Genomic DNA, 26,544 nt, shown 5'->3' with positions numbered 1-26,544 from the left:
TCTTCATGGCTATCTGAATCTGAGGTCCTCACTTTCTTTCTGTTCTCCTTCAGGTGAAGAAGGCTTTCTTTGCTCTGGTTTCAAATGGAGTCCGTGCTGCTCCACTCTGGGATAGCAAAACACAAAGCTTTGTGGGTGAGTCTCTTTGATGCTGCAGTATTTTTTTAAAAAAAAGTAATTCTTAGAAAGCTTTACTGTGGAAATCATTAAAAATGAAACTCTATTAATATCATAGTAACCAACTAATAGAAATAATGGATTATGTAGTAATTGCAGTGCTGGTTCGAAATTGATGGGCCTCAAAATTGCTACAGACCCTCACCTATAACTTCTGGACCTGCCTACTGGCAAATGATCCCCACCTGCATTATGCAAGCTGGCACGACTGTCACTGCTAGCTGCAAGAAGAATGATTCTCCGGTTATGGCAAAGCACTTCCCTTCTCACAGCAAGCATGTGGGTGAAACATCTGTGGGATAGATGCCAGTCAGAGGTGATAGTGTATGCCCACCACCTGGAACTCGAGAGTTACCAGGCAAGCTGTAGCCCTTTTCTGGCAACCTCCATGAGTTGGGCACCCACCGTTCATACCCAAGCTACCTTCAAAGGTCAGACCGGGACTACAAACTAACAACGTTTCCCACGTCCCGGTCCCAGCCTGGAGCCCCTTAAAGGGCAGTAACCCTACCCTGCGGGTAGACACACCTTTTGATATTCATCCAATTATATGGAACCCTAGCATGAGTTCCTAACATGCACACAACCATACCAACAACCCTAAATCTGCCATTGTTTTTTCCTCTATGTATCCTGTGACAAAAGTAACTGCAGAAAATGCGCATTTATTCTCCTTAAAGAAAATAAACAAAACATATAGTGATGTACTTGTACTCGTAAATTGTATAAACATATACATAAGCATCGGCATGGACCGAGTGACCTGTTTCTGTGCTGAAAAATCTATGTAATTCTATGTATATAATACCCATGATTATATTGCTTTTCTTTGTAAACTCAATGGATGGAAAATTGAATCTAAATTTAAAGTGTCTTTATTAAATCGTGCTGGGAAGACGTAGGACATCACAGTATAATTGGTTATTTTTGATGTTAAATTACAGAAAAATTTACTATAGTATATTTTTTGCACTGGTACACACTTCTGATTTAAAAAAGTTATTATATTGAAATAAATCAACCAAGTGGAAAATTGTGCAAAACTAGGAGTTTCTGATTAGAAAATCATGGAATTTGAGCTGGAGATTGATGAGAGAAAAGGCACATTTTATTGAACATTTGACAGGAACCTTGTACTTTCTTCAAGTTCAGTGTTTATATTGGGTGGGGCAAATAATTTTGCACAATAATTACAAGGACAGCCAACAAAGTTAAGACTGGTCACAATGAGACACCATGAACTTAGATTGAAGTCAGTGGCTTCATAATTGCATGCCTGGATACCAATGTCACTATTACAATGATTTTTCCACCCTGCAACACCTTGCCAGATGTTGTCATCCTTGACCTGCTTGCTGGCACAGTGTGCACTGAGGATTGTATTTGAGTTGCTGCACCGTTTCTGGCTTGTGCTGTGTCAGGAAGTGACTCACGAATGGCAGATTCATAAATCAGGGTGTGCTATGCTAAGCTTTCATTTTTGCTTCCCAGATGGCTCAGCAAGTAGGTCAGGAGAGTCCCAGGTTTAAACTTTGTCTGTGCTGAGATAGCTGATTTCCTGCATTCCAGCTATATAGAGTTCCTGGAGAGTGTGAGGCTTGCCAGGTGGCAGCGCTGTCCATTCCCATGGACAGATGGGCTGTGAAGGCAGGTTTTTAGTGCCACTTTTATACTGCACTATTGAAAGCAATATTGGATCTATTTTCAATAGAAGTGGGGAGCCATGCTTCCAGTGCCCATTTGCTTGTTGCAAACGTGCAGAAGTCCGAGCTTTCTGCTGTGTGCTCAAACGCATGCATGAAGTGAAGCGTTGCTTGATGCTGGCACAAATTTATGATTGAAAAGAGGCCAAGATAGTGAACTCTCTTCAATTGTTAAAATGTGAATGGTGCCACAGCAGAACAACTTTTTTTTTACGCATTAAAAGCTTGTTTTTTTTGGCAGCGTTTTGCACTGGCTGACTTTGTCCTGCAACACATTTTTCAGGTGACTTTGCTGACAACATAACTGTGTACTTGCCGTTTCATATAGCACGCTTTGTGTTTTGATCCGCACTCACAAAGATCCCAAAAGTGCAGAATAAAAGCAACAAGACCTGGTGTTCTATAAGAATTGCATTCCTTGGAGAAGCTAATGGATTTAAAAGGTGGTTCACCACATCAAAGATGTGTCATTAGGGGTTGAAGACAGGCTTGAGGGGTTGTGCACAGTCACTGAGTCAGCTGGGTCATAGTTTATTTATTGGTTGGGTCATCAACTGAAAAACCTAATGGAAACAAACTGGTTCACTGTCAAGTTCATCCACAGTACTATGCAAGACACTGCATGCACATTTAACCAAGAAGTCGTGCTATTATAATGTAATGCATGCAAATTTAATAATATGCAATCAACAAAAGTAGTCTTCATCGTTTTGACTGTGGTCTTTTGTTCTGTTGCAGGCATGCTCACAATCACAGATTTCATTAATATTTTACACAGATACTACAAGTCGCCACTGGTACGTCCAATATGTTTGCTTTGTGTGTATGCTGGGGTTGCAATTAATCTTAAATACTGTGGTATTAAGAATGGAAATCAAAAGCTTACTTAGAATCAATCAGCTGATGCTAGGCTTGAGTCACAAGGCTGCTTTGTCACTTTATCTCAGTGAAGATATATATTATCAGCTGCACTACTATACAGACGTAGCCCAGTTTTTCCCCGTTTTGTCCCCTCCTGCCCTGAAAGTGACCCATGTTGGGATGCGGAGCACTGGCCACCCACTGATGCCTCATCCACATGGTCGTTCTTAATGTGTGAGCCTTGATGGTGAGTGTCAACAGGCTTATTCCACCACAGAAGGCATCACAGCTAAGCCTGAACCTGTTCTCACTTGATGTCTACATATGTACTTTTCACCAGGTGTCGATCTTTACTGATTTAGGAGTGGAAAACTTGACTAATTTCCCCCCTTTCTCCCCCAACTATACCCACTTAGCTCTGGGGTGAGGGCACAGGTTAATTGTAGCTGCCTTACAACTGGTCTGACTAAGATCAAGTACCTTGGCACAGATCGGCATCCGACCTGGAATCTTCTAGTCTGTGTACCATTGTATTAAGTAGTTAATTTTTTAGGTGTGCTACGTCTCCTCGGGGAAGGGGGAGAAAGCCAAGAGGAGACTGGCCTGCATTAAATGAGCCTCCGATTTGATTGTTGAAGTACTCCGTGTGAAGAAGCCTACAGGTTGCGTTGTGTTAAAGTGGAGTTTGGGGGGGTGGGGGGACCTATGGAAGAAGCGTGGGGAGAGATAACTAATCTGGTGGTACAACAACAATTTACCAATTGATTTCTGGGGATTGTGGCTAATTTCAAATGTTTTTTCCTTCCACACAGGTTCAGATCTACGAATTGGAGGAACACAAAATAGAAACGTGGAGAGGTAAAGTAAGATCATGAAGGGATTGAGGGTTGAGTCATAGAATTTGGCAGTTATGGAGGGGAGGGAGGGGTGAATTATAATATGGAAGTCGTAGGGAAGGGGAGAGGGTTGAGTCCTACAATCTGCACATCACTGAAGGGGGAAGAGTGGTGCAGAATTGTGGGGTCCTGTTGTTTGGCCTTGAAATAGGATTGCTAAATTTACTTTGCCAAAAGGATTTTGGACTTAGTAATAAACATAAACCTCTTTCTGGTTAAATCCTTTAAAGAGGCTTTTGTTGTCTGCAGTTGTTTGTCTCCTGCTTAGGAGATCATTCTACTGCTTTATACTTTGCTGATCCTCGTTTTAGGTCTCTAGTTATTGAAGGATACATTTAAAGAATGAAAATCCTGAAAAATTAAACGGTTTAAACTTTTTTTTAATGTACACATTTGCTGATGACCCCTCCAGTTAGCAAACTTCCTCCATGGATGCAGCTGTTAACCTAGGATGTTCAGTGATTGTGGGTTTTTCTTGGTCATATCAACTGCGCTGCATTAATTTGGCTCCATGATCCTACGGAGCTGGAAGTAGAAAACAATAATATGTTAAAGTTAATTAGAATTCTGATTTATTTATTTAAAAGGGGGTCCTGATGGCAAGATTGTACTTTAGGTGTGTGGCCTTGCATTATCAAACATTAATCTACTATTTAAAGGCATTATAAGCATTTTTGCAATTCTGTTCTCCGCACCACTGATTTAGTAACAGAATCACTCTTTCTTTGGATTGTAGAATTTAGTACGGTAAATACCCCTTTAAAGAACATGTTAGCTAGAACTGCCGATTGCTACTTACCTGTACTATGGAATTAGGAGTGCATTTGCTCTTCTCTGTCCCTCCCCTCCCAAACTGGGAAGATAAAACTCTCGCTGACCAACAGGATTACACTAGTAATACATAAAAGGTGGGGTGGGGGTTGCTCTCCCAATGGCTCAGTGGATAAAGGCACTTTACAGATTGATAAGGTCCCAGATGCCAGCCCTGATCTGTGCTGAGTTAGCCAATCTCAGCCAGGCAGCAGTAGAGGTGCTACATACAATTGGCCTCTATATCCAGGTAGGGAGGAAAATAATTAGTATCCAGTGACCCTGCTAGAAACTGTTTGTGATGCTGGATTAGTGTGTAATTTAAAATTTTCATCCTTTGATCTTAGAAATGCAGCTTATTACACTTGAACAATTGATTTGTTTTGAGTTCAGATAGTTATAGTGAAAGTGAAATCGTTTGTTTTTTAAATATGATTTGTTTGCTTGGAAATATTTTTTTTAATTCGTTCGTGGGATGTGGGTGTCGCTGGCAAGGCCAGCGTTTATTGCTCATCCCTAATTGCCCTTGAGAAGATGGGCTGCCTTCTTGAACCGCTGCAGTCCGTGTGGTGAAGGTTCTCCCACAGTGCTGTTAAGAAGGGAGTTCCAGGATTTTGACCCAGTGACGATGAAGGAACGGCGATATATTTCCAAGTCTGGGATGGTGTGTGACTTGGAGGGGAACGTGCAGGTGGTGTTGTTCCCATGTGCCTGCCGCCCTTGTCCTTCTAGGTGGTAGAGGTCGTGGGTTTGGGAGGTACTGTCGAAGAAGCCTTGGCAAGTTGCTGCAGTGCATCCTGTGGATGGTACACACTGCAGCCGCGGTGCGCCGATGGTGAAGGGAGTGAATGTTTAGGGTGGTGGATGGGGTACCAATCAAGCAGGCTGCTTTGTCCTGGATGGTGTCGAGCTTCAAGTGTTGTTGGAGCTGCACTCATCCAGGCAGGTGGAGAGTATTCCATCACACTCCTGACTTGTGCCTTGATGGTGGAAAGGCTTTGGGGAGTTGGGAGGTGAGTCACTCGCTGCAGAATACCCAGCCTCCGACCTGCTCTTGTAGCCACAGTATTTATATGGCTGGTCCAGTTAAGTTTCTGGTCAATGGTGACCCCAGGATGTTGATGGTGGGGGATTCGGTGATTGTCATGCTGTTGAATGTCAAGGGAAGGATTTTATTATTGTCCATAAAATGGTCTAGCTATCTGAAGATTATTATGAGTGGCTCCGTTTATAGTGGTTATCTTATCTCCTGTGATTTATTCAGTATTGCCACTCATTGAGTTTTTTTGTCGCTATCTTCTGTCTTGTTATCAGAGGTTTACTTGCAAGATTCGTTTAAACCATTGGTGAGCATCTCCCCAAATGCCAGGTAACTAAATGTCCTAATCTTATGTAGCTGTGTGTGTGTAATTTGATTTCTCCGAGCTAATTCCATGTGATTATTTGCTCACTTTTCTGAGGGGTCTGTTGTTCATTTGGTCAGAGTACTCTGGATTATAAATTGTTCTGGTACAAGAGGTACTTTATGGCCTCTTACAAAGAATTCAGGTGGCAGTTTTTTCCATACACTGGTCACCAGAAAATTTAGTAGGAATAATATAATTGCTTTGGAGTTGAGGAACGAAATGTTACATGAATTTTATGATTCTTCATTGAAGGAACTTGGGAATTTACAGAGCTGAAAGAGACCATTTTTCCTGTTCAAAAAATACCATTGCTCTTATCTCTCGCACCCCTTTAAGTATTCATAATTATGGGGGGAGGGGGGCACAGGTTGGTTAGTAGTGGAACAGAATAATTAAAATAGAGTTGGAGGCCTGGGCCAAGGGTGAGGCAGATAGCTGGGAGAGGGAACAAACTCTGAAGATGCTAATGGCTGTTAACTGAGAGAAAATGACTGTGGGAAATGAAAGCAGGGGTTGGAGGATGTGGGGGTCTGGAGGCCGGAGAGAAGTACACCGGAGGCGGGAGAGGGGAAGGAGACTGGAAAACTTTGGGTTGGAGGAGGCTGGGGGCTGTAGGCAGTTCCGTAGGTACAGGTGGAGAGAAAGAAAAATAATTTAAAGCAGGGGGAAAAGTCATTTTTAAAAAGAAGATTGAGCCTGGATCAATGACTAACCTTTTTGGTTTATGAGTTATACATTCATACATCTCTGCATTCTTAGACACAAACTTCTAATAGTATAGATTGGCTTTCTTTGATAATTTTAGCCACTGAGAGGCAGTTACAGTAATGGTGAGAAAAAAGGATGTAATGTAATCTACTTCCCCCGTATCGTCTCGTTCATATTACGGAGCAATTCTGTAATGTGTGCTGGTTTGCTTTCTGCTGAGCCTGCCATTTATACTGTGAGGCAGCTTCAGCATTACTGATAGCCTATGCATGCACACTCCAGAGTTGCAATCAAGCCTTGGCTGCAAGCAGTTGGTGCAAACTTGCTTGGGGACTAGAATATTGTGATTTAAGAGCTCCTTTGTTTCTGTCCATTGTTCTAATTCTAGTTGATAGAATTATTAATCATTGATGGGAAATACCTTTGGAGTTTGGTACAAGTGTATATTTTAAAAGTTGAAAAGGCCATTCAGAGCTTAAATGAACCAGTGGGTCATACAGTTAAGTATGTGTGCCAAGCTGTGCCTCACAACCTTTCCATATTGCAGCTTGTACGATGCAGTTTCATCACTGATCAAGAACAAAATTCACCGTCTTCCAGTCGTTGATCCGTTGACAGGGAATACGCTCTACATCCTTACACACAAGCGCATCCTGAAGTTTCTCAAACTCTTTGTAAGTATCCCAGACCAGTGAAGTGAACAAAGGCAAAAGTGAGGTGAATTAATTCCTTCCACACAAGCAGGCGCACACTTATTTTTATTCAGAAATAGCACATAAAAAGCTTTGTCCTGGTCTCTCTCTTAACTGATTGTCAGCCTGTGACTCTAGAGAATGAATAACATTGTAATTTAGGCCACTGGGGTCCAGAGTTACTCTGATACAGCTCACTCTTGAGTACCGTTGAAGTAAAGGTCCGAGATCTGATCCATTTGCTCCTCGAGTCTTTGAAATTCAGTGACAGAGTTGAAATTGTGTCCCTACATTGATGTTCTCTATTATTTGAAGACAAGAAGGGTATATCACTGAGCAGAATCTCATCTAACACTGAAGAGGTGGGATTCTGTATCAGGAGAATTCCTGAGCGTAGGATTTATATTGCAACAGAAGCAGAGCTCCATCACATCTGAAACAGGAACATTTCTATATTTTTTTCCCCCCCTTTGGCTTTAGATAAAACGATGCATTTTTAAATTGACTTCAGTTGGCTGTGGCTGAGATGGTGAATTCTTTTGCTTTGTTGCTAAGGGAGAAAAACAACAGAAAACAATGATTCGGGATGAAAGGGTCATTTTCAAAATGGCAATCTGTAACTAATGGGGTGCTGCAGGGATCAGTGCTGGGGCCTCAACTATTTATAATATATATCCATGACTTGGATGAAGGAGCAGAGTGTCTTGTGGCCAAATTTGCTGCTGATACAAAGATAGGTGGAAAAGCAAGTTGCGAGGAGGACACAAAGTGTCTGCAAAGGGATATTGACCGGTTAAGCGAATGGGCAAAAATTTGGCAGATGGAATATAATGTGGGAAAATGTGAAGTCATCCACTTTGGGAGGAAAAATAAAAAAGCAAAATATTATTTGAATGGAGAAATACTACAAAATGCTGCGGTACAGAGGGATCTGGGTGTCCTCGTACATGAAACACAAAAAGTCAACATACAAGTGCAGCAGGTAATCTGGAAGGGAAACGGAATATTGGCCTTTATTTCTAGGGGGATGGAGTATAAAAGCAGGGAAGTCATGCTACAACTGTACAGGGTGCTGGTGAGACCACACCTGGAGTACTGCGTACAGTTCTGGTGCCCTTATTTAAGGAAGGACATACTTGCATTGGAGGCAGTTCAGAGAAGGTTCACTAGTTTGATTCCGGGTATGGAAGGGTTGTCTTATGAGGAAAGATTGAACAGGTTGGGTCTATACTCATTGGAGTTTAGAAGAATGAGAGGAGATCTTATTGAAACGTATAAGATTCTGAGGGGACTCGTTAGGGTAGATGCTGAGAGGATGTTACCCCTCGTGGGGGAATCTAAAACTAGGGGGCATAGTTTCAGAATAAGGGGTCGCCCATTTAAGACGAAAATGAGGAGGAATTTCTTCTCCCAGAGGGTTGTGAATCTTTGGAATTCTTTACCCCAAAAAGCTGTGGAGGCTGAGTCATTGAGTACATTCAAGGCTGAGTTAGACAAATTTTTGATCAGCAAGGGAGTCAAAGGCTATGGGGAAAGTGGAGTTGAGGTAAAAATCAGATCAGCCATAATCTCATTAAATGGCGGAGCAGGCTTGAGAAGCCGAATGGCCTACTCCTGCTCCTATCTCTTATGGTCTAATATCCAAAATTGCCTAGAGAGATACCCACATTGCCACGGTGGCCATCTGACCCACCCAGTCTCCTGTAGTGGCAAATTCACCTGCGTTGATAAGTTATACCTTTTTGAAATGTTAATTTGTGCGACCTTGCAGACTCTCATCAGACATTGAATGTTTCTCTGGAGGTCAGGTATCGGCAGCAAATGACTGCAGTCTGCCCCATCACACCTTACCGACTTGAATGTTTAGTAATTAATGTCTTCTTTGTCCAATTATTATGAGGAATCTGTTTAGTCTTCAGGGGGAAACCTACCTTTAGAATCCCAGAACATCATATAAGCACTGGGATTTTCCTCTGATCTTCAGTTCCATGTTTTGCACTGCCTATCCCACGTGAGATGGCAGAGGTGGTTATCACTCGTGCAATATTTCATTAGATTTTGGGCACTTCAATGTTTTTGGCACAGTTGAAGTATTGTTTTAAGTCAAGTAGTGTACCACTGCTGTGTATTTTCTGTATAACTGTCCTACTTGTAAATAAATTTGATCATTAGTTTTAGCCTGAACAATACAGCCTGACAGTGAGATATTTACTGCCTTTCTAAGTGGACGTGGGCATGTTGTCGGCAACCCACGTAATCCATGGTGCGAAATCCCACAGTAACGGGGTAATTGTTAGTCCTGTGCCATGCAGTTCCATTCACGTCGTGTATAAGGCTGCAAGATTCAGTTCATAGGAGACTTGGTCTGCTTATGGAAACTGATGTTTTGCTGTGAACAGAAGTTTAAAATGTTAGGAGAAAGCCCAAATTGTAAAATAGGTGTGTCAATGGAATTGCCTTCAGTATGGAAGAAAATTTGGACTGTACAGACCTTGATTTACTGCTCAGGAAGGTGGGGAACCTGAGTACCAGCACTGAGTGACGCTTCACTGTCTTCGACCTAAGTCCACCTCTTTTTCTTGTCCTCTCCCATTTTATCCTTGGCAAGGATAGTCTGGCTCACTGACTTTTCCACAGATGGTGTGGGCATACCAGCCAGGAGATGGGCTTGAGTGATGGGGAATGGGCACCAACCCATCTAGTAACTTGTTTTCCTCCATTACTCAAACCATGTCAAATCCACCATCACCATGACGAAATTTATTGGTGATGGTGGATTTAGGAGATTCTTGACTGGGCAGGGTGGGGGAGAACAATGGACTTATTCTTGAACAAAGAATAAAAACAACATGAATTAATTTTATTATGTTACTTTAGAAAAGTACATTTAGATACCTAATTCAAAACCATAAGCAACCTTGTGTTTTTCATCAGTACACTGCAGTGAGTTTATTTCGTGTATTTAATGTTATAGTAAGTGTTTGCTGTGTTTCTTAAACTATTTTTATTGCAGATTTCAGAGATGCCCAAACCAGATTTTATGTCTAAAACGCTAGAAGAGTTGAACATTGGAACATACAAGAACATTGCAGTGGTGAACAAAAATACTCCCATTTATGTGGCTTTGGGGATCTTTGTGGAAAAAAGAGTATCTGCATTGCCTGTTGTGGATGAATCTGGTAAAATGAAGTTCTTATTTTTAACCTCCATTGCAAAATGTGTGTTCTCATTATTTCAACACACTTGGCCATCCAGTTAGTTTCCAGCACATGCATGTAAAAACAATTGACTGTAACTGTAGACCAACACCACAACTTCTCAATAATTGTCCGTTAGAACACTTCTACTAATGTCATGAAATTTAGTTTCAATGCCCTTTTAAATTTTTCTTTTGCAAATACTGTATACAGGTCAAACACCCATAATGGCAAGATATGCTGGTGGGGGTTAGTAAAGTAGACACCACTATGAATAATTGGTCAAAGATGAAAATAGGCTGGAATAGCCACAATTCATTTCACCTATATGGACAAATCCTGGGGACAGGAACTTTACTTGGTCCTTTTTAAGTAATCGAAATAACGCTTCTTGAATTAAATAATGAAGGCAGTCCTGGTTCAGAGAGATTCACTTGTTTACTATTGTACCAGTGAGTAGAGAAGCCCGGACATATTCTTACACTATTCAATTCCTTCAAGTTAATCACTATCAAACACTCGAATGATTAGTTACCTTGTTCTTCAGGCCTGCAGAGTACCTTTGGTTTTATGCTAATTGGTTCTGTCTTTCCCTATGTAGGGCGAGTGGGGGATATCTACTCTAAGTTTGACGTCATTGTAAGTACCTTGCAGTGACTTAAATGTATATATATTCTTTTTATTGCTCTTGGACAATTCTCTAATCAAAAGATTGTATTTTAGAACCTGGCAGCAGAGAAGACCTACAACAACCTGGACATAACTGTAACTAAAGCATTGCTGCACCGCTCACAGTACTTCGAAGGTGTGCTGAAGTGTTGCAAACATGAAACTCTCGAGACAATTATCAACCGACTTGTGGAGGCAGAGGTACAGGAAAAGAAGCTTTAAAGAACAACTAATAAAACGAGTTACAGTTTAAAATTATAGGTCAATTGAATATTTTTTTTTGTCTTTCCTCCCCCCAACCAACCTTCCTTCAAAAAAATGCTGACTCTGTTGGGGGTATTGTTCTGTGAGCACTGAGCAACCTCCAGTTCATCACCAAAGAGTCTATTCTTCATGTGTGAGCCCAGTCAGGATCATTGGATAGGAGTAGGAATCCTGGCTGATTATTTTTTTTCCATCCCCTCCCTCATCCAAAAGCACTGAGGGCAATTTTAGCAACCCCGGGTGCTGCAGCACAGGCTGGGAATTGAACTTGGGACCTTCCAGGTTTGCTTCACTCAACTCCACACTGGGACAGGCAATTAGCAACTGAGGCATGAATGGTGCTCACCCCTGTTGCCTTTGCAGTAACCTCTTAAGTGGTGTGGGAATTTTAAACAGTACAAAACATATCCTTTGCAGCTCAACTGCTTGAAACTTTAATCTGGAAGAGATCTGAACTGCAAAATCATTTTTGTTTTAATAAGGTAATTCATTATTAAGCTGCTTCAAGAAAACTGTAAAATTGGCAGGAATTGGAGTACATTGAATACAAACCAGTTGGCTATGTAGTTGCTGCTTTGTGTTTAATTTCTTCCTACCAGGCTTTGCCAGGAGGAGCATCTCCAGCATGGTTTAAAATGGTGAGAGAAGTGCACCGACTGCCTGTTCAAAAAAAAACTAAATAGCAAAACTTTGTTTTTTAGTCAAATTTGACATAATTTAATTGCCATTTGGAGTGTTACCAATAAAGGATGTCAGTGTTCTGGTGAGAGTAAGAAATGTTGACAGTAACTTAATAGAAGTAAACTAAAAATGGAAAATGGTGGAAATGCTTAGGTCCTTCAGTGTCTATCAAGAGATAAGATGGGCCTTAACATTTCAGTTGTTGGTCTTTCATCAGAACTGATTCGATGGGGTTACACCCAAAATGTTAAACCAACATTTCATTTTTCAGTTGCTGATTGGCCTGCTGTGTATTTCCAGCATTTTCTGTCTTTGTTTCCAGCATTTACAGTTTTGTTTTTCTTTTTTCTCTCTGAAGAGAAGTAACCAGTGCACAAAATAAATGGCTTCACTTTGATTTTGTTTCCTTGCATAAATTGGATTTATACAAAATTCAAACTTTTATCTTTTCCTTCTCTTATTGTAACACTTCACCAGATTTTGTTTACATCAGTAATAGATTGTTGCTGTTTAACTGGTACATATATTGCATTCACCCTCCCCCACCCCTGATCACAGTAATGACCCATCTGTACAGGTTATCATTGATAACTTGTTATGATGGAAGGAATTCCTACATGAGGCAGTACCAGAGATAGAAGATGCAGATAGAGTTTAGTAATTTGAAACTCTGCTGATTAAGAATAAAGTGCCCCTTATACCCTGGTATTTGTTACAAATGTTGTAGTCTCGTCCAGATTCTGTTGTGATAGATATGAGATTTTTTGTTTCTATTTATTCCATTTTCCTTTCAGCAAAATTTAGAGTTAAACTTTTGTTTCTCAGGGATTAACATCAATAGAGTAAGTTGTTGATTTTATTGGACACTTTAACAGAACACACACATATTCCAGCAAATACCATGTGAAAACCATAAGGAAAGCCTTTTTAAAACTCCTGCATTGGATGAGGTAGCCCTCACTTTATTGAGCAGCAGTTGATAAAACCCCAAATTTCAAGCTTCCAGAATAACTGCAATTAATGTTTTTTTAAACTTTGTGGTATTTCCTTGTACAGACATATCAATCAACATTTTGTGTCAGAATAGGAGTGGAACATTCCAGCTAGCCAGGCGTAATTTCCTTTCCAGCACCGATTAGCTGAAAAAACAGAACAACTCGGCAGCTCTTGAAAATTGGCACCGTTTGTCCCTCTCATTTCCAATCTCTTGTTTTTCTCCTTGAAAATGTAACACCCTCTCAGCACCCCCTGCACTAGGGAGGGAGGGAGAGTCCCTCTTCCAGATCACTGGAATGAGTCACTACCTTGGTGGAGGGAAGGAAGAGAGCTGGAACAGTATCAGGATGTGTGAAACTTAGAAATTTAAAGAAAAATGGATTGCTTTTGGCCCAATGTCAAGAGCTGGTAAACTATATTGCTAAGAAGTAGTCCTTAATTTGTAATGACATGAGCCATTTTGCCGTCCATCTCATAGATTCTTCACAATAACCACGTCACTGATCAGGTGTCTCCCTGTTTGTAGGTTCATCGGTTAGTGGTGGTTGACGATAATGATGTGGTGAAGGGGATTGTCTCACTGTCTGATATTCTACAGGCATTGGTGCTGACTGGGGGAGGTATGTATATACACTATATAATCCAGTTGTTAAAAGCAGACAGAAACACCATTCTGGCTCTCAATCTCAGTGCACCGTATGCTCAGGGAGACAATCAACCTCTACTGGTACAGAGTGAGAGAGATTTCTATCCTAATGGAGGCAGACTAACCCATACTGAAACCATTCCATAAACTACAATCATTATAAGAGAGCTTTCACTCTTGCTGGTGGGCAGACTCTGTTTACCCAGGTACCGATTGTCTCGACAAACTCTTTAAGGCTAAACATTGTTTGCCTTAGGTTTAAAATTAACTGAATTTTTTTTTCCTTTTGAGTGAGGAAACTTAAATCAAGAGCTGAATCAGATTTTCATGTTTGAGTGAGCTGGTGGAAAGGAGCATTCATTTTTTTTATGCCACTTTGAATTTAATCTAATCTTGTATTGGTAACGTGTGTGTGATATCACGATGATAACTGTGGTGGCAGTGATAATTCATGGTATCACAAGAAAGATTCATACGCGTGCTAAAGAAATCCCTTGAGGACTTTCTAATGCATTAGATTCTTGTTTCACTGAATTTTAATAATAGAATACATTAGTATTGCAGTTTTTGTCCATGGTATAATGTGGGTATTTATATAATTAGTTATTACTGTATTAAATTATATTAACGGACTTGTACCAAAAAAGGCTCTGTCTCGTCATTCTCTTAAAATTGATTCCAGTGCTGTGGTTAGCTGGCTGTTAAAGAACTTACTCGTGCTTTTTCTTGGAATATGAACCAGTGTACTTATTGTCTGAAATATATTTTTTTTCTTTCTCGCTGCCTCCCATCAGTAATTTTTTAATTAAAACTCATTGACTTCAGAATGTACTGTGAACTTAGCATAGTCCCGCAGCACACGGTGATAAAAGTATGAAGTAAAGTTCTTCTCATTTTGTCCTTAGGTGATGCACCATCTGAGCTCAGACAGTAAGAGATGTGTGTAAAGTGCACCAGCGACATCTTCCCCATGTAGAGACCTCACCAGCCTGGAAATCTTTTGTCCAAGGACATGCATCCATGGTGGCTCAAAGTTTTTTCACCAGCACCAGTTCCATAAAGTAGAGAATGACCCTTGCTACTGCTCACTGTTCCCATTTTGATTTGACTTTGAAATGTTTCTGCACCTTTCTACATAAAGCCATTGACTTTCTGTGTCCACTGAAATGATACTGCAGGTCAGGTCAAAGGAACTGAATCTTTTGTTCTTTTAATTATCCCATCCTACCTCAGGTGGGTAGCTTTTAGAAGTGTATTAGCATGACTGATTATTTGAACATTACTTTTTTATACTTTGATTTAAGTTTGAATATCTTTTCTGTACTAGATATTATAATCCAATTTATGTAACGAACAGTTTGATACAGTGACATCACTCCTTTATTCCCTGTTCTCAGCTAAAATGTGTGCGAGACTCTGACCAATGCAAACATAATGAACAAAAACCAGGTTACATGAACACAGTGTAATCAAACATGATCTTTTTGACTTAAGGCATTAAACAAGTCCAATACCTGGTTTATCAGACTTTTTCCACAAGAAATATTCTTTGACTTGTCACTTTATTCTTTATAATATGCTGTGTCATTCACACCAAAAAAAAAAATCGCAATTAATTATTTTGACAGCCTGATTTGTATGGTTGTTATTTTTGCATTACTGGCTGAAACACGATTTAGGGGTGTGAATGTGTCTGCATCTGTTTCCTGGAACTTCCCTTCAAGTCCAGTTCAGAAAATGCATTTCAAGTTGAAGCATTCCTTCCCTGAGCTCTTCATTTAAACATTATTAAATAACACAGCTCAATTTAAATTTCTGTAATTATTTCACTTATTAAAATCACTTGATATTTAATACAGTAGTTTAGTTTCAGATAGTCTTGTTCCTAAATGGTCCTACTATACCCAAGTTGACTAAAGTTGATTTTGACTTTTCAAAACTTTAAACAGCTGTGAAGAATGATCGATCCAGCATCTTTAAAGAAGTCTGAAGGAAAACCAGATATGAAATTGATTGTCCTAGTATTCAAACAACCAAATTGTATTTCTTTATTTGTAGGAAAATGTTGATTACAGATGTTTTAATTCTGGGCTTGAATGTCATTTTTGCTGTAGATAATTTTTCCCATGTCATTTTGTTGCTTATGGCTTTGAGTATCAAAAGTATGTGTTTTTTTTCATTTCTACAAACAAAGCAAAGTCTGAATGGAAATCGGTTTGATGGCAGACTCCTGGAATTCTAATGCACCATCTTGGAAGTGTTGCTAGTGGTTAGAAGTCCAATTGGGAAAACTTCTGCTTTATTATTAACTTGAATTCTGGTTAGGCACAGAGTTCAGACCCAGAGTGCAATGTATAGGGACCTTATATAAGAGATGGAGCTTAGATCCAATTGTGTGCATTATGTATGGAAGTGTTCTGTGCTGATTTTCTTTTAATTAGGTGATAGTTTGCAAATTGAAGGTGGTTGTGGCAGGAATCTTGGACATTCTGGTATGGCGATGCAAATGTTCCAGCACACTTGGATACCTTAGGACATTCTAGTGATATAGTTTGGCAAGTTCCTGATGTCTAAGCAGACAGGATCTGGGGTGCTATTATCAGGCAGAGGCAAAAATCCAAACTGGTTGGACTGAAGAGCCAGTGAGGTCTGGTGAGAATACAGCTACTGTTTCATTTTCATAACAGCAAAAAGGTAGGATTCATCTGTGCCTAAGGTGCAAGAGAACCTGATTCTAACAGGGAAAACTAGTTGCAAGTATCTGTGTATGATCTGAAGCTTCCTCCCTCCCAGAAATTGGTGTAGTTTGTCTCCTCCAAAGGTTCTGCTGGATTAAGACAAAATCTTATGATGCGGTAAACTAATTGGAAGTGGAATTGTATGAAGCTAACTTCAGAGCTGAAAGCTAATTGTAATTTAATAGGAAAGAAGTTATGGAATTTTTATGCTGCAGATGCAAGTATAGGTCGAGAGTAACATTGACTCCAGTCATTCTCCTGACCTAGTTCTGTACTAAATTGCTGTAAACATACAACATGAACGTTGGATCTAAATTTTATTGAGCTGATTAGGTTGAAAATATCAGGTGAAATGGAACAAATTCCTTTTATTTAGTGGGAGCTTCAGACTTTAAAAAGCCCCATAGATCTTATCAAGGGAACCATGTGAATATTATTTTCTTTCCAATTTTCTCCCATTTTCCTCCCCCCCCCCCCCCCCCCCCCCCTCACCTTTCTCTCTTGAAGGTGCTGCCTCTTGCTGGCTGCCCTTCAGAACTTTGCCCAAGTGGTCATTCGTCATGTGAGAGCCCAGCGGTAGGTATCGGCAGGCTATTCAAACATGTAGGGCATCACTGCCGAGCCCAATCCTGTCCCCACCCGACGTTCACACACAAGCCCTAACAGCAGGAGCCACTGGACAGTGATCAGAGTGAGAACCCTGTTATTTTCTACCCCCCCCCCCCTTTCCTCATCCCAAGGGTGTAGCATCCCTGCTGAGTTTTTTTTTCTTTGAGCAGTGAGGTTTTGAACTTTATAGTGTGCCAGATTCTTGATGTCACCATAGAAATGTATTTTGGGAAAGAATAAGACTGCATTGCTAGTAAACCCCATGGTGTATAATCCACACTGCAATTCTGACTGCTTAATCCTGGGAAGTATAGACAACAAGGCTTCTCGAATAGAAATTATTCATTATTGCTGAAACCATCACATTGTCCACACTGGACAATCACCACACCATTTCTATAGACAGTACTGTGAAAATAATGTTTGTATTTTCAATTGTTGGGTTGAAGAATGGCGGATTATATGTAAATAGTGGTACAGAGCTGAGCAACTTCAAGAACATTATTGGTGTCATTTAAGGTTATATTTAGCCTTCAGATCTTTGTGGTGATGTCACTAGATACAGATGTCCATACTATCCACCGAGGATTCGCCAAATTTCAGTGTTGATCTGTTCGTGTTGCTGGGTAGCTTATTCCTTGGATATGGAAATATTTGCAATTTTATAGAACTCCTGAAAGGGACCAGGTGTGAAAAAGGAAATGAGTGGGGAAAATCAATATGTCCAGGCCAAGGACATTTCTGCTCATTTTTTAAAATTTGTTTTCCCTCATTCACTTTTCCCCTCTGGCTTTTGGGTCTCCTGCTGCTGCCTCCCACTGCCGCATAGATTTTTCCATGGGCCTCCAGGTGAAGGGTTGGGTGAGATTGGCAAACTCATCAGTTGGCTGCGGTGGGGGGATGGAATCAATGGTGACACTATCGGTGAATGATTGGTAAGTGTCTTCACAGTTCCAATCATCCTGACCTCTGTGTGGAGTCATAGGGGGCACCATTGGGCACTGAAATGTGACAGCAGGGGGCACCATTGGGCACCAAAGTTTGGAGGTGAAGTACAATGAAATATTTTTTATTTGGTCCTAAAAAATAATTTTTTTTCTTAAGTCTACTAAGCAACCTGCCTACCATCCTTGTAACATTGTTTCATGATGTGAACTTGCCAACCATGTGCCATTTTATGCATTGCTCTGTAGACTGTCTGGATTTCTGTTTTTAAAACATTTTATGTTTTGTTAAATGGTTTTATATGATGCTGAATATGTTTTGCTCATTAATATAATACGATTGAGTTTCATTTTAAAAAAATTACAATGGAATCAATGTGAACTTAAAGTGCAGTGATTATTTCCTCGTAGAATCAAAATCATATTTATTCCGATTGTAATCCAAACCTTTCTCCAGTAGAATAGTGTTTACACTCCTTTCACATTTACTTGTGAAGATTTGAAATCTCATTGAAAGAGGTGTTGATTGTAACATCTTCAAAACTATAATAAAATTCTTCAAAACATGGGTCACTTATTTTCAGGATTTCTGACTTAAAAGTTACTCTCTGCTCTGTTAATAAGATTCACTTTTGCTTGATGTCCTTGTTATGATTATGGGGCCAAGGCAAGTGAGGTGCATTTTTTAAAAAAATTCACTCGTGCGATTGCCATCTGAATTTTGGAGGAAATTAAAGTGCCTGTTTTTGTATGTGTGTGGCTCATTTCTGAATGGTGTGTGAGACTTGTAATGTGTATTGGTCTCTGCATTAGACTGTACCCAACATAGTGCTAATCCTTACAGAATGCCAACTCTTTGTCTCTGCCTCAATAGAGGCAATTGTAAACAATTTTACAACACCAAGTTATAGTCCAGCAATTTTATTTTAAATTCACAAGCTTTCAGAGGCTTCCTCCTTCCTCAGGTGAACGATGTGAAAATGAAAACCTCGAAATGAAATCGCATTTATAATTCACAGAACAATGCTTGGTGAGTACAGACAGTTTTTTCAACTGCCCGTTGCCAAGGCAATCAGTGTGCAGACAGACAGGTGTTACCTGCTGGGTCTCACAGAATATACAAATCACCAAAAAAAAACAACCAACAAACAAAAAAAAACAGAGATAGAGAGGTAGAAACATAGAAAAGACAGCAACTGACCCGTTATATTAAAAACAGATAACATTTGTTCGCTGGTGGGGTAACGTGTAGCGTGACATGAACCCAAGATCCCGGTTGAGGCCGTCCTCATGGCTGCGGAACTTGTCTATCAATTTCTGCTCGACGATTTTGCGTTGTCGTGTGTCTCCAATAGAGGCAGGAGAGCCAAACTGGAGTGCAATTCATACTGCTACAGGCATCAATTTGACATGAACCTCCTAATAAGCACAAGTCATATGACAATGTGGATTTTTTTGTGCTCTTTATAAGTGAAGTACTGTTGACTCAATTTTCCTACACAATATATTAGACGTCTTATGGATAATGTGCGCTTCCTCAAATGTCAACACTTAAATGTAGTACTCTTCCAACTCACTGAGCAATGCCACATGAGATCTGCTGTAATACATTTTTTTAAAATGGTATGTCAGCTTCACCTTGTTGTACTTCCTGTGCCACTATGTGTGATTAAGACTGATCAAATACTCTGATAGATGCTTGTTCCATGTGTTTAAACAGCATTTAAAGAAGAGAGAACTTGCATTTATATAGTGCCTTTCATAACCTCACGCCATCCCCAAGCACTTGACAGCCAATGAAGTAATTTTGAAATGTCGTCACTGTGGTAATGTTGGAAACACAGCAGCCAATTTGGCACAGCAAGATCCCACAAACTGCAATGAGATAAATGAGCAGATAATCTGTTTTTAGTGATCTTGATTGAGGCATAAATATTGGCCTTGAAAACCTGGAGAACTCCCCTGCTCCCCTGCTCTAACTTGAATACTGCCATGAGGTTTTTTACATCCACCTGCACAGACAGGCAGGGCCTCAGTTTAACTGCACTGGAGGGTCAACCTAGATTATTGTGTGTTCAAGTCTCTGGAGTGGGGCTTGAACCTGTGACTTATGACAGTGCTACCATTGAGCCAATATTTGAAAAGTTGGGACCATGGATGAGTCCTCTTGACTGCAGTTGGTAGGTTGGATTTTTGGATCTAGAGCTATCTTTAATTACATATGAAAAATGACGAACCTACTGGCCCATCCAGCCTCTCCCATACACTCCCACCCCACCTGGAGCCTTGGAATCTCTGGAGGTTGGAGGGAAATTGAAGAAAACTTTAATTCCTGGTAGTTGGTTGCCTCCCTAGTGTACTGAGTGAGTTGGGTAGAGCCTCTCAAGGAAATTGGCTGAACGGCTTTTTGAGGAACTCCTAGACTTCTGTTTGGCCCCTCCTAGCCAGAAAACACTGCAGAGATTCGAACTCACTGTGGGAAATTGTCGCTGCGACTCCCTGTCTTACAGTTCTGCGGTAGAGTATGTTGGAACATCAGCAAGTCTGACCTGCGTCAACAGCATAAATTGGGCTCTGGCACCTCTGCCCACTAACAATTCATTGTTTTTTTATTTAACTCAAAAGCAAGTAGTTTAAAATCAAGTTTGTGGATTAGTAGAAATAATTTATATTTTAAAAATTCTACTTCTTGGAAGGAATTATGGAAAAATACACGAATTAAAACAATAGATAAAAGCTGACCTTAAACAGGACAGCCAGAACTTATTGCTTATACATTCCCACACTCATCGTGTATTCTGTGGGAGCTGAGCAGTCTGTGATTTTAATGAGATGCCTGTTGCCCCATACCATAGATGCATTTAAGGGGAAGCTAGATAAGTACATGAGGGAGAAAAGAATAGAAGGATATGCTGATAGGGTTAGATGAAGTAAATAGAGTGGGAGGAGGCTCGGGTGGAGCATAAACTCCGGCCTGTTTCTGTGCTGTAAATTCTATGTAATACCAGCAGCAAATGTAAAGTGGTGAACAAACTGTCATTGTTGAAGCCATGGGATGTGCTTTCCATAGTAACCAAGTGGTATCATTGTGAAGATATTTCAGTTGTGTTGGGTCAAACATGCTTGTATTCCATTCTTGCACTGAATACTGCTTTAAAGATAACGGCCCTTGAAAGTGTTAAGTAGAGAGGTCACAGTGTCTTGTCCTAAGTTGCATTGAAAACAAACTGGGTTTTTGTTACATATGTGTCATGACTTAATATCAATGTCTTTTAAATCCTGATTTTGTGCATACCTACGTTCCTTACTACTTTCAAAGGGTAAGTTGCTTTAAATTTTCAATAACTTGTGCTTCGTGGAAATCATATTGTTACTTCTCCAGGTCCTGGTGTTGAATGGATGCTCTGTGCACCTTCAAAACTATCTGAAAATATTGTTGTGGAAAACAACATTTGAGCAGACTTGCATTTCAACAGCAGTCTGATTTGACAAATCCTTCCCCGTTTGTGATCACACAGATTTCTGGCTTGCAGGCTGGACATTCCTGATGACAATGCCGATTTAATAATGTGCCTTAGCTGGGATTAAACTGTTCCATTAGGGCTTTACCAGGTCTTTGTAGTGAATAAACCAGAATTCTCAGTAAGTCTACAAATTGTTACATCTAATGTATCTGACAGCTATTAAATGCAGCTTATGAGGTAAAAGTATTGCCTTTATTCCTGCTACAGTGTAGGTGTTTAGTCTAGTTTGACAGGGTCTGAGGACATCGTGCCAAGCAAGCACGTGTAGTGTCGTGACATTACATAGCTACAGTACCAAACATGGTTTCTTACTCCCATGATGTATAAAGTCCCAGAGCCTGTACCCCTGCACCAGTTCATTTTTCCTCAGCCAGAGTTCTTTGATCCTAATGTTGGACCTCTCAGCGCCAAACATCTGGAGCAAAGTCTCCAGCCACTGTATAGGGGTAGGTTAGATTAGATGGGCAGTATCAAACTGTTTGTAAGCTGCGTTTTTTTCTTGTTCCTTTTTCAGGTGTCCCAGGAGCACCAGGGTGACGACCCTCCAAAAAGTCCTACCAGGCCATTCTTTGCAGGACAAGTCCACAAAAGAAAGAAAAAAAAACTTTGCTCTTTTTAGACCAGTGACCAATTGTATGAGAGCCGTACTGTGAGCAAGTATAGCAGCCAAAAAAACAAATGAGCATTACTATTACAAGGGGCTAAGGCGCAAAATAGAATCTTGCACTCGGGATAGTGTCCTTCAGCTAGCCTGCAGTCATTGCACACCTTTTGAGCTCTCACCCATTCACTACATTGCCTGCATCAAAACAAACTCAGTGCCTCCGTAATTTGGTCGGCATGCTCGCACCAACGAACTGCTGAAGGTTCTAAATACGGTTCAAAATGTAACCGTCTATTCATAATTACTGACGCTTACAATTACTGCATAAATGCTTCTCCTGTAAATGATATTACTACTTGCTAAATTTGCTGCAGGTCCACAAAGCTCACCCTGTAAGGAATGACTGCACAATACTTCATGCATTGTTCAGAGCAATATAGTCAAGCACAGTAATCCAAAAAAAAGAGTTGGGTGTTGGTGAACGCATGTCTGGCCATGTCGACTTCAGTCGATGGTGGGGGGCTTGCTGGTTTGGCCGTTTTGCAGCCTTATTGTGGATCAACCATGTTCACTTTGACACTCTGAAGGGATCATCCTGCACATTCCGTCCTAATTTTCACTGAAGTTTCATTTTAGTGGTGCCACACAAGTCAGAACTGGAACATTGTTTGCACTATGTAGATGCTCACAGAGCTGGCAGTTATTTGTTTCCTATAGTGCAAGTACCCAAGGCAAACGAATGACTGAGAATTAGATAGCCAAATAGATGGTTCAGTTAGGAAAGAAGTCTAGAAAGTAGGTGAGGTTATGCTGCCCATTTCATGGCTGCCGTGTAGGACACCCTCACGTGTTCAACATTACTGGCTTGATTTAACTGTAGTACACAACAACACTTTAGGCTGATTCAGCCCTGCTAACCAATGTTATATCTCCCCCACACCTCCATCTTAAATCACTGCTATTTTGATATGCTCCTACAGTGTTTGGAGCATGCAGAATAAAGAAAATGGATAGATTGACTACCTAGTAGGGTCGTGTTCAATCTTTGAATGATGTATATTCTCCACTCACCACAATTGTATCCTTCCCTACGGGTTTCATTTTGAGCGCTTTTAAGTGTTCAGTTAGTTTCAATTAATTGATGTAGGTGCTAGGGATTTATATAATACTGATGTAGGAATCTCACATTTCAGGATTTTTTTGACCATTCTTCCGCAGAAAGGATTTGGGAAAAGTTACTTTCAGTGCTGGGTTTTTGGGAACATAGGAACAAGAGTAGGCCATTCAGCCCCTTGAGCTTGCTGCACCACTCAACTAGATCATGGCTGATCTGTTTTTACACTCCATTTACCTGCCTTGGTTCCATATCCCTTGATACCCTTACACAACAAAAATCTATTGAACTCGGTCTTGAAAATAGCAATTGACCCAGCATCCACAACCTTTTGGGGGAGCGAGTTCCAGATTTCCACTACCCTTTGCGTGAATAAGTGCTTTCTGATTTCACTCCTAAATGGCCTTGCACTAATTATAAGATTATATTCTCTTGTTCTCGATTTTCTACAGGAAATAGTTTCTCAGTATCTACACTATCGAATCCTTTTAACATTTTAAACACCTCGATCATATCACCCCTCAATGTTGTAAATGCACGGGACTACAAGCCATGTTTAGTCAACCTGTTTAACAGCAATGTGCATTATCAGGAGTTTTTTTTAAAAAAAAGAAGCCCTGAGATGAAAGGTGGTTAATATGCTAAATGGAAATTGTTTTTCCAGGACTAAAGAATAAATGATTCATTAGCTTGTCTGGGTGATCATAAGAACATCTCTTGCCCCTTGTGTTGGAGAACCCTTTTGATCTTTGTCGGCCTGTGAAGCAGGGTTCAGTAGAGAGAAACACACTAAAAGGCAGTCTGGCTTTTAGGAACATAGGAACAGGAGTAGGCCATTCAGCCCCTCGTGCCTGCTCCGCCATTTGATAAGATCATGGCTGATCTGTGATCTAACTCCATATACCTGCCTTTGGCCCATATCCCTTAATACCTTTGGTTGCCAAAAAGCTATCTATCTCAGATTTAAATTTAGCAATTGAGCTGGTATCAATTGCCATTTGCGGAAGAGAGTTCCAAACTTCTACCACCCTTTGTGTGTAGAAATATTTTCTAATCTCGCTCCTGAAAGGTCTGGCTCTAATTTTTAGACTGTGCCCCCTACTCCTAGAATCCCCAACCAGCGGAAATAATTTCTCTCTACCCACCCTATCTGTTCCCCTTAATATCTTATAAACTTCGATCAGATCACCCCTTAACCTAAACTGTAGAGAATACAACCCCAATTTGTGTAATCTCTCCTCATAACTTAACCCTTGAAGTCCGGGTATCGTTCTAGTAAACCTACGCTGCACTCCCTCCAAGGCCAATATGTCCTTCCGAAGGTGCGGTGCCCAGAACTGCTCACAGTACTCCAGGTGCGGTCTAACCAGGGTTTTGTATAGCTGCAGCATAACTTCTGCCCCTTTGTACTCTCGTCCTCTAGATATGAAGGCCAACATTCCATTTGCCTTCTTGATTATTTTCTGCACCTGTTCATGACACTTCAATGATCTATGTACCTGAACCCCTAAGTCCCTTTGGACATCCACTGTTTTTAACTTTTTACCATTTAGAAAGTACCCTGTTCTATCCTTTTTTGATCCAAAGTGGATGACCTCACATTTGTCTACATTGAATTCCATTTGCCACAGTTTTGCCCATTCACCTAATCTATCAATATCGCTTTTGGAAAGAAAATACCGCTGCCCAGGCAATTGGGCAGCAAAAAAGGCTCCAAGAGTTGGAAGACTGCAGGGTCAGAAGGTTCTCTCCTGGGCCGTAGGACAGAATGCAGAGCGGATTTTGGTTTGAAACTAAGAAAGATGACACCCTGAATTGCAATTGTATTAGGAACATAGGAACAGGAGTAGGCCATTCAGCCCCTCGTACCTGCTCCGCCATTTGATAATATCATGGCTGATCTGTGATTTTTTTTATATATATGTCATTATGTGAAGATAGGTTTTACCAATTGAACTTGGTGAATCTGATCATATTCATTGCTCTGTACATTCTCCTTACTGTGGAATAAAGCCGCTTAATGATTCAAATCAAGACTTGTCTCATCTAGTGTTAACTCATACCATCTTTGGAGAAATACACATGTAAAAGACACAGATATCAAGTCCGGATCACAAGAGGATTTCAGTTGTACACTTGCAGGCCCCACTATCATACAAGTAGAAAGAAGGCTGTATGAGTCAACTCCCGTGAAAATAAAGCACTCAGACCACTTAACGGGAGTGACTGACACCACTGAATCCAAGAAGGTATCTGCAGCAGAACCTTAGTTGTAATGGGCACCATTTGTAACACTAGCTATTTATTATGTGATGACAAAAATTTTATGTGCATACTCAACTCATGCTTTCCACAGGACCTCTTAGCATTAGCTATACTCTTGGAGTGTGGAAGATGCAATTTATTGGAAGAGGGAAGGTGACCCTAACGGGTAGATAATCCATTGTCTTTTTAATAATCAAAAAAAAATTCTGCTGTTAGATTAGTGTTGCTCTGGTACTGTGTTTAGTGACTGAAATACTGATTGGGCATGAGACAGGGATTATTTCCACATAGACTGTCTGCTCAGTTTGTGCTGAGCTTGTAATCTCTCTGTAAATCCCCAGTCAGTCTCTGTAGAGTTTTTGAACAGCCTGTGAGGAAAATGAGAATTGTCTGTCTGTCAGATCATTAATGTTTGATTCAGGAATTCTATTTTGCCTCAGGCTGGTTTCAGCATTTCTGGTACCAAGAGGTTCTGCTGTGCAGCTGAAATGGATGAACTCACTTTAGAAAAAAAACATAATCCTTTTGTAAGAAGAATAAAATGCAACCACCCCTCCAATTTGATTTTTTTTTTCCAGGGAGCACGTTGCTCAGAAAGCAATAAGTGGATGCAAAGCAAAGTAAGAGGACTGAAGTGGGAAAGGAAAATTGCCTGTTGTTGACAGTTGAGATCTGGGGGACTAATCGCATTGTGCTGTAACTTTTATGGAGAGGCAAACACAGCAATGATTATAAAATGGAATGAAGTACCAGGTCAGACTAATGAAGGAGAAAAGCACTGGAGGGTGAATTGCTGCATTGCTCCTGACTAGGGTTTCAAAACTCACCAACAAGCAGGAAAAAGGAAAGGACTTGCATTTATATAGTGCCTTTCATGACCCCAGGACACCCCAAAGCGCTTTACAGCCAATGAAGTACTTTTGAAGTGCAGTCACTGTTGTAGGAAATGCGGCAGCCAATTTGAACACAGCAAGGTCCCACAAACAGTAATGAGATAAATGACCAGACAACCTGTTTTTTTAGTGATGGTTCCTGTCGAG

At 40.5% G+C, this 26,544-nt stretch overlaps 1 protein-coding gene across 2 annotated transcripts in view; it reads left to right on the top strand.

Annotated features, from left to right (window-relative positions):
- Positions 1 to 18,565, top strand: part of LOC137307222 (5'-AMP-activated protein kinase subunit gamma-1) — a 50,587-nt gene extending 32,022 nt beyond the window's left edge. For both annotated transcript variants that reach the window (XM_067976635.1, XM_067976634.1), the window contains 10 exons: positions 54 to 135; positions 2,619 to 2,677; positions 3,554 to 3,599; positions 5,762 to 5,816; positions 7,109 to 7,235; positions 10,267 to 10,432; positions 11,052 to 11,089; positions 11,174 to 11,320; positions 13,587 to 13,680; positions 14,612 to 18,565. In XM_067976635.1, the coding sequence (XP_067832736.1) occupies positions 54 to 135; positions 2,619 to 2,677; positions 3,554 to 3,599; positions 5,762 to 5,816; positions 7,109 to 7,235; positions 10,267 to 10,432; positions 11,052 to 11,089; positions 11,174 to 11,320; positions 13,587 to 13,680; positions 14,612 to 14,640 (843 nt within the window). In that variant the 3' untranslated portion in view covers positions 14,641 to 18,565. The remainder of the gene's footprint in view (positions 1 to 53; positions 136 to 2,618; positions 2,678 to 3,553; positions 3,600 to 5,761; positions 5,817 to 7,108; positions 7,236 to 10,266; positions 10,433 to 11,051; positions 11,090 to 11,173; positions 11,321 to 13,586; positions 13,681 to 14,611) is intronic.
- Positions 18,566 to 26,544: the final 7,979 nt, after the last annotated feature.

The sequence above is a fragment of the Heptranchias perlo genome, chromosome X (assembly GCF_035084215.1).
Source record: "Heptranchias perlo isolate sHepPer1 chromosome X, sHepPer1.hap1, whole genome shotgun sequence".
Taxonomy (NCBI): domain Eukaryota; kingdom Metazoa; phylum Chordata; class Chondrichthyes; order Hexanchiformes; family Hexanchidae; genus Heptranchias; species Heptranchias perlo.
Note: the sequence above shows the minus strand (reverse complement) of the source record. Positions and strands in the feature narration are given on the sequence as shown.